This window comes from Anopheles aquasalis, chromosome 3 (assembly GCF_943734665.1).
Source record: "Anopheles aquasalis chromosome 3, idAnoAquaMG_Q_19, whole genome shotgun sequence".
In the NCBI taxonomy this organism is placed as follows: Eukaryota; Metazoa; Arthropoda; class Insecta; order Diptera; family Culicidae; genus Anopheles; species Anopheles aquasalis.
The window spans coordinates 3,355,001-3,362,500 of NC_064878.1; the positions used below are offsets into that span (position 1 = coordinate 3,355,001).

Genomic DNA, 7,500 nt, shown 5'->3' on the forward strand with positions numbered 1-7,500 from the left:
ATTATTGTCCAAGTCCGACGATGACGGTGAAGATGATGATGATGATGATGATGCTGCTCACTGGCTCACGGGCTGGCTGACCGTGGAGATTTTGGAAAGTGGTAGCCCCGCACACTGTCTGGGAGCTGTCCGGATATGGACATTGGCTGTACGCAAGCAGATGCGCATATTCATTGCGCGTGGTGCGTGAAGTAGCAGCACCCTTTCCGAGCCGATCCGGAACGAAGGGAATCTGGTTTAGGAGGGCAGCTTAGCGTCCATTCGCTAGACTCTAGCTGACCCACCCGCTTCATCGGGCGGAAGCGGTGGTCAAATTTAGCGTGGAAATTAGAAATCCACTTCCTCGATCTTCCATTCCGACCGGGTGGGCGCCTTCAGGCGTGTATGATGATTAACTGCTTTGCAGATGTGGTGGCCCTGACCATTTCCTCTCTACAGCAGCACGGCCATCGCAGCATCTCAAGATTCATCCGCTTCCACGAAGAGTATGTTCTCGGTGTGGCTCGCTGCACATTAGACGCACAAGCGACGATGACTCTCCTTCATACCCGGGTGTGTTTGCAGACGGATTTACAATCGAATCCAGAGCCACAGAGCCATAGAGCGTGTGAATGTTACTGTTTGGTCTAGTGGCGAATGCGTACAAACCATCGGAATCCAATGCGTGCGCTCCAGTAAGCATCGCTGCCGCTGCCTCCGGACACATTAGCGCCGCGATGGTGATGGTGATTTGCAAAACTCTCTACCACCTCTCCTAGTGGGAACGACTTTCACCATTTGTGACGAGCGTTATGATTTATGTTGGCGCAGCATGGTCCGTGACAGAGCGAGAGAATGCAACCGCGAAAGCGCCAAGGATATGTGATCGGCCTGGAGAAGGGATTCGATTGGAAGACGACCTACCGCCGATCCGCTGGTGTATGGTAATTTGGCGATTTGCCATTTGCCGTGCACCTTAATTGGTACCTTCGCTTCCCACCGCCGAAAAAAAAACGTTGCTCTCTTCCCACGACGAATCGAATGTTAGTTGTTCTTGCGAAGGTCTGCAGACCATAAGCTCAAGGCAGCAGATGGTGCAATTGGATTAATGCCACCAGGAAGTTGTGCAAAAAAGAACTCGACAGCATTGAAATTTGTGCGAGGGAGACCGTGAAGAGCGAGTGAAGCTTTGTCATACATTTTCCGCATGAATTGAAATTACATACAAAACCCTCAGTGAAATACAAACTAATCAGCGTATTTTTCCTTTTTTTCTTACAGGTGACATCACACAAAAAGGATACGAAAAGAAACGAACGAGACTTCTGCAGCCATATTTGTCCAAAAATGTGCAGCATGGTAAGTAGCCAGGTTCCAGTTCCACTGCTAGCAATCGTTTAATCCATACCGCATGGTGCGCAAGATGGGAGAAAGAGGGGGTGAATGGCATAGTATATTAACCGCCCAACACTAACGTAATGGCCCCACGAAGATTTATTTTACTATAGGCTTCATGAGAAAAGCGAGAAGATATTATTATTTACCAGTGGAACACTGTCTCTCTTTTGAGTTTGGAGAATGCCAGGCAAGTTGCCGTCTATTAGCACAAGCTGCATTCCTTCGGTGCACATCGAGGGACATTAATAAATTCGAATTACCCTCTTGGCTGGCCAGTTGAGCTAGAATGCGATTATTAAAACATCCAACACCCGTGTTCCGGAACCGGTTCTTTGCTACCTTTTTTAATCTGCATCTCCGGCGCGCCACAGTACGGGCTCTAATGTCTCTTTCCCAAAGCTCTACGCTCTATCGGGGTTCGGAATCAGAGTTTGCCGGCAACTTTCATACGCCTTCTAATGACTTAATGTATCAAGAATGTTTTTAATTATGATTGCTGCTCGCTCAGGCTCCCCCCGAAAAAAAAACCTGGAACAATTCCGGTTTCCTCTGGTGGAATTGGTTCCACCATGACACTTCCCGACATTAGACATTAGGCGGTTCCCTCTGCTGTGGCCAGATTAGCGAGGCAAAGGCGCGTAGCGGAAACGAACTGCGCCACCGCCGGTTGTTGACATGTTCAATAATTTCGTACATTACGATAATGCTGATTTATGGTGGCGCGCTGGCGTCGAGATATTACCTCTTTCGCGCCGACAGATCTTTAAATGCCATCCCGTGACACCGGCCGATGGCGGCATTTCTTTTGAGCGTCTTTGCGCATTTTAATCCCCTTGGCTGTGCGAGGTCTTTTCGAGGTCTTAGACGCCGTACGCCAACGGCACTCGGTAATGGCAACGTTGTTGAAGCGGACCCCCCGGTATCGTCGAGGGTTTGGAGTACATTAATTTATCGCGTTGTTTTGAAACGAATACCGAGAACCGATCTCTGCGAGGTCCCAGGAGGTATAAGATTGTCTCTGACCTTTCTCCTGAAGACCGCACACGGCTGCTGATGAGTGAGTGTGAGCTCCAAAGACACTTCCTACGTGGTTTTATGCGACGATCGATCATTCGCTAGCGAGTGAAGTGCTTGATTAGAATTGATGATCATCAGTGCTGCGAGAACTCCTTTCGCCAAGGCGCCGGACACGTTGCGTGTTCCCACAGACAAACGATACAAATAAGAAACACCTCACCTATACCACCGCACGGAAACGAATGTTACGAATTCCAGACAACCACATTCGTCTGCTCCGTAACTTCCTTCCGGCGCGAATCGTTGCGATCGTGAGAGGAAGTGTCCCTTTCCAATTGTGTATTACGGAATGTGTTGACTAATTGGACTGGAGAATTAGGTGTTTCCCAATCAGCAGCGCGCTCATGATGCAACGAGCTGTGTAGGAGATTACAAGAGATACCCATTTGATTCGATTTATGCCCTGCGATGAGGCCAGCTCTGGTTTGCAAATTTGGAATCAAACCGAGACCCACACTGAGATAGAGACTCTAGGCGACTAATAACCTGGTGTGCTGCCTTCCCTCCCAGTGAAAGCCAGTCTGGGCGGGCGAAAGTACACTTTAATGATCGGCGCTCCTGCGCCACGACAACGGACGGACTAGCGCGACAGAGTGTAAACTGCCGCGGCATGATTTCGGTTATGCTTCGCTTATGACCACACACAGTCGAGCACGCAGCGATAACGATATGGCGTGTGTGCATTGTCACCACCACACGAGCGCACGAGATGAGTCACGACTGGGGAGTGCAATAGAGAGACAATTAAGAGGCGGTTCGAGGCGTTGTATAGAAGAAGAAGAAAGTGGAAAATTGCCAACGATTGTGCGTTGCGACCATCGGTGCGGTGCGGTGCCGCCTTACACATGTCGCCTAGTAGGAGGATGTCGCAGCCAACAACAACAACGACAACAACGACGACGCTGACGCGTATGTGTTGCAACATATTTTGCGCAATGACAATTGCGCTGTTCCGCACGCCGTCGTTAAAGCGGGCCCTTGGTAGAGACCCATTATCTCTGACCTAACGACTCATCTGGCCACACCGTGGCCGGGGCAACCTTTAGCGGCTACCGCATACTACAGTTTCCGGGCTGAGACGGCGGACAAACGGTTGCATGACATTTCATAAATTGCTGTACCGGCGGCGTGCCTGTCTTGTGTTTGTAACTGTGTTCCTTTTTCGGGGGGGATCAACCAGGTGTACCATAACCTTACAAACATCAACGGTCCGTAGTAGGCATTGGTAGTTGAGTACATTTCATTTTTGGCGCTTTAGTTTTGTGTCTGTAGTACTTTAGTAGCATGTAGACATCCGGGTACTGGTGATGGTGATATTCATACACGAAATTACTAACTTTCAACTCTAGGTAGCGGAGGTGCTGGTAGTGGCGGTGGCGGTAGTAGCAACAACCCTGGCTACGTCAACGATATCCAATCGCATCTGCATCATCCAGCTTCGCAGCAGAAACAAAACATCTTTGCCTCCTCGGGCACTGGAGGCGGTGGTGGTGGTGGTGGTGGTGGTGGTAGTGCCAGTAGTAGAGACAGAAATGATCGATCCAGCAGTGGAGGAGGAGGAGGAGGTGGTGGTGGTGGTGGACATCATCATCATTCCTCCTCGTCTCATCAGCATCGCGAACAACAACAGCAGCTGCAACAGAACCGAACCCGTCGCAGCACGCAACGGAAGGTGACGCACAACGAGAAGCGTTATCACTCAGGTTAGAGCATAGCTTCCCCCCCCCCCCCCCCACGGGGCCAGATCCCACCCCTTACCCGTAGTGCTAATCAAGCATCATCCTTCCCTTTCCGTTGACCAACGCGTGGTTCCGCTTTTAGTTTGCCAGCTTCACTGTCCCTGTGATGGCGTCACCATTCCCATTCCCATACACCCAGCGGGTTAGTCTGAAGCCGTTAGTCTAGACCAATCTCCAGCATCCCGTTAGTATGGGAGCTCCTAAAGTCACGTCTTCGAGCACTAAAACAGGGGGACATGGAATTGAATTCGATTGAGCACACAGCGTAGAGACAGACAGGAGGTCCCACTGGCCAACGGAATGCTAGATCAAAACGCTAATCGATGGTTCCGTGATTTGGGTTCGTTTTCGGATGTCGAATGCGTGTCTGTTGGAGCCCCTGCGAGCGAGTGCTAACGAGTTTTGGGTCCCTCTGGATGGGAAGAAATGATTTTTATGAGTCTGTTGGCTCGATGCTTCGAGTTCTTGCTCCCGGTTCCATCCGTGGCATTTGCAAACCTGTCAGGTCGATGATGGTTACCAGTGGCCGCCGGGTGTATAATTTGAGGAACGAGAAAGATACATTTGGATCCCCGATCTTCTGGGAAACACGCAGCAGAACCTTCTTCCCGCCTGATATTTGATCCCTCGATCGACACCGGAGTTCCCGTTCCTTCTTGGGATCGTGGCAAGGCCAACAACGGGACAAATTGCTGGATCCCCCGGTGTCCATCGAGGTTACGTCGCTAGTCGCTTGTAAGCAGAAGAAGAAGCACAGAAGACCACACAGCGAAACTTTTCTGGCACATATCATTAGTGATAATTGTGGCCATTTTGGGTGCGAGTTGTCGCCAGAAATCGCGGGGGTGCCATACTACGAGCTGGGGGATAGATTAAGAAACAGATTCCGCTTATGCTTTGGCGCCAGTATCAATGCGTGACTCATTTGCATATCTGTTCTGGCTTCTTGCGTCATTTTCATCTGTCGGTAGTTTGTAAAGTTTAGGCAGCCATAACAAATTTGTTCTCTAGGCTAGTTTGCATGTATTAACTGGTAGTATTTTAGGTGTTTTACGATTACATACAATTACCTTTGAAACTCAATATGTGGTGTAGATTTTTTGTGCAGTTTGTGCAAATTATAACGTTGCGTTTTCGTTTTTTTTCTCTCCCTTTTTTCTCTCTCTCTTTTTCATGTTTATATTTTCCTGTTGTCGTGCATGCGCGCTGTGTGGTGTTTTCATTGTTTTTTTTTTCGTCTTACTTTCTTTTCTATTTATCACCGTGTGTTGTACCATTTTTCGTGCAACGGATCAATTCTATGTTTTGTTTGTTTTTTGTTGTGTGTTTTCGCAAACTTTCACTACATTCCAATATGTATCACGCTGCACCAACATGCACACCATGTCACTATCACTGCAAAAAAACAAAAATTTCAAAAAAAAAAACCCTCACACCTACACCATATGCACACGCACATACACATCGCTTAGCTGCTGCTGCTGCCTCTGGACGGCAGCCTGATGTGCTGCAGCCGGGCGAAGTGCTTCGACCGGCCCCCGCACCACAGCACGTATCCGGTATTCCGGTATCACAGCAGCTACTGCTACGCCATCAGCAACAGCAACAGCAACAGCTGCTGCTCCAGCAATCACGAAGCCATGCCGCACTTTCCACCACTACCTCATCCGGTTCAACATCTTCCTCGTGCGGTGGAGCAACAACGGCCACATCTCGCGAATCCGCACCAGGACTCTACTCCTCGGCACTGGTGGCGGCTGCAGCGGAAGCGTTGGTACAGCTCAAAGTAACACGCATCGCTCCGCTGCCACCGGTGTCGTCGGGTGGTGATGGTGGAGGCATTAGCAAGGCTCCAGCCAATCAACCGAGCCTTGCCGATCCTTCGGCCACCGGTGCTGTGATTCTACGCTCGAAACCGCAACCCATCCCACAGCAACAGCAACAGCAACAGCAACAGCAACTACAGCAGCAGCATCAGCATCTGTCCGGTGCGCCCAAACCAACCGACGGGCCCGATCCGGAGCGGTCAAGTAATAGTCCAGTCGGTGGCGCAGCCGACGGAAAGAATTGTAGAAATAATAGAAGAATTGGACGGCACGAGAGTCGCTACACCAGCGGTAAATTGCACCAGCTCATCTCAAAATGCTCACGCTTCTTCACTTTTCGTGGCTTTTTTTTCCTTTTCGGAACTTTCGGTTTTCGTGCTTCCCATTTCCGGATGTACCCAGTTTTGGGCCTCTGTGTTCTTCTACCTATCGTACCGTTCCTACCTTCTTTCTATTTCTTCTACCTTTCTTTCACTGTTTTGCTTGTTTTCTACTAACCTTCCGAACGGAGAACCCTGAGTTGTACATACGTACTCCAATTTATTAACTTGCATGAGTGTGCAAAGTGTTGTCACTTTTTTTTTACAATTTGCACTCGAAAGTTACGAAACCTGCTGAAACAAAGTTACTCAGCACAAGCACAAACTACTCCGTAACAACAGGAACCATCTTGGCGGAACGATTATATCAGTCTAATGGCGGCAAACCCTTCGTCTTCCCTTCAATCCCGTATGCAAATCGCTTTGTACGGGCGGATTCAACTCCCATCCCCTGCCAGGGGCCGTTTTCGCTTTTAGCTTTAAACCAATCAATTAGTGATGGCCACATAACGTGTTAAGGCTTCTCTCTAACCATCATCCTCCTCCGAGCTCCGAGGTACATTAGCCCCACGCGGGGGGGGGGGGGGCTATGAATTGGTTGTCGATATCGGCTTTCGATATGCGCACGTAATGTTCAATTTCGAAATGGTTCGCGAACCACTCGCCCGACGACGACCTCTGCTGTACAAAAAACAAAAACAGCCGAGCACAGATTGGCAAATTCATTTCACCCATCCAACACCCTTTAGCACCCATCACGTGGCGCTCCTCTTTCGAAAGGCAGCCACCGTCCGCCTGGCGTCGCGTCTGCTTTCGCAATGTAATTTCTAATTTATGCCGCCCTCTCCGGGTGTTAGTGTACTGTGCGAACAGGAGGTTTGCCGCAGAGAGAAGAGGTCCTTCATTAGCTACAGTAGCAGCACTTGCTACCGGTGGGGGGCCAGTGCCTTACGGGTTTTCGATCTCTCCGGTACACGGTTATTCGATTACGACGAGTGTAACGATGCATCACTAAACGGAGCTGATGTTGATGGATTGGTTAAAGAGTAACAATTAAAAAAAAAATAGATTGAAATGTTACATGCCACGTAACCAGTCAGCTGATCTGCGTATAAACGATAACATCAAACCGAGTACACGATCGCGAATGAATGTGCGATA

At 49.5% G+C, this 7,500-nt stretch overlaps 1 protein-coding gene across 1 annotated transcript in view; it reads left to right on the forward strand.

The window, feature by feature from the left end:
- Positions 1-7,500, forward strand: part of LOC126578228 (disco-interacting protein 2) — a 28,329-nt gene that overhangs the window by 8,543 nt on the left and 12,286 nt on the right. The window contains exons 2-4 of the mRNA XM_050240578.1: positions 1,261-1,338; positions 3,804-4,157; positions 5,666-6,310. Of these exons, the coding sequence (XP_050096535.1) occupies positions 1,261-1,338; positions 3,804-4,157; positions 5,666-6,310 (1,077 nt within the window). The remainder of the gene's footprint in view (positions 1-1,260; positions 1,339-3,803; positions 4,158-5,665; positions 6,311-7,500) is intronic.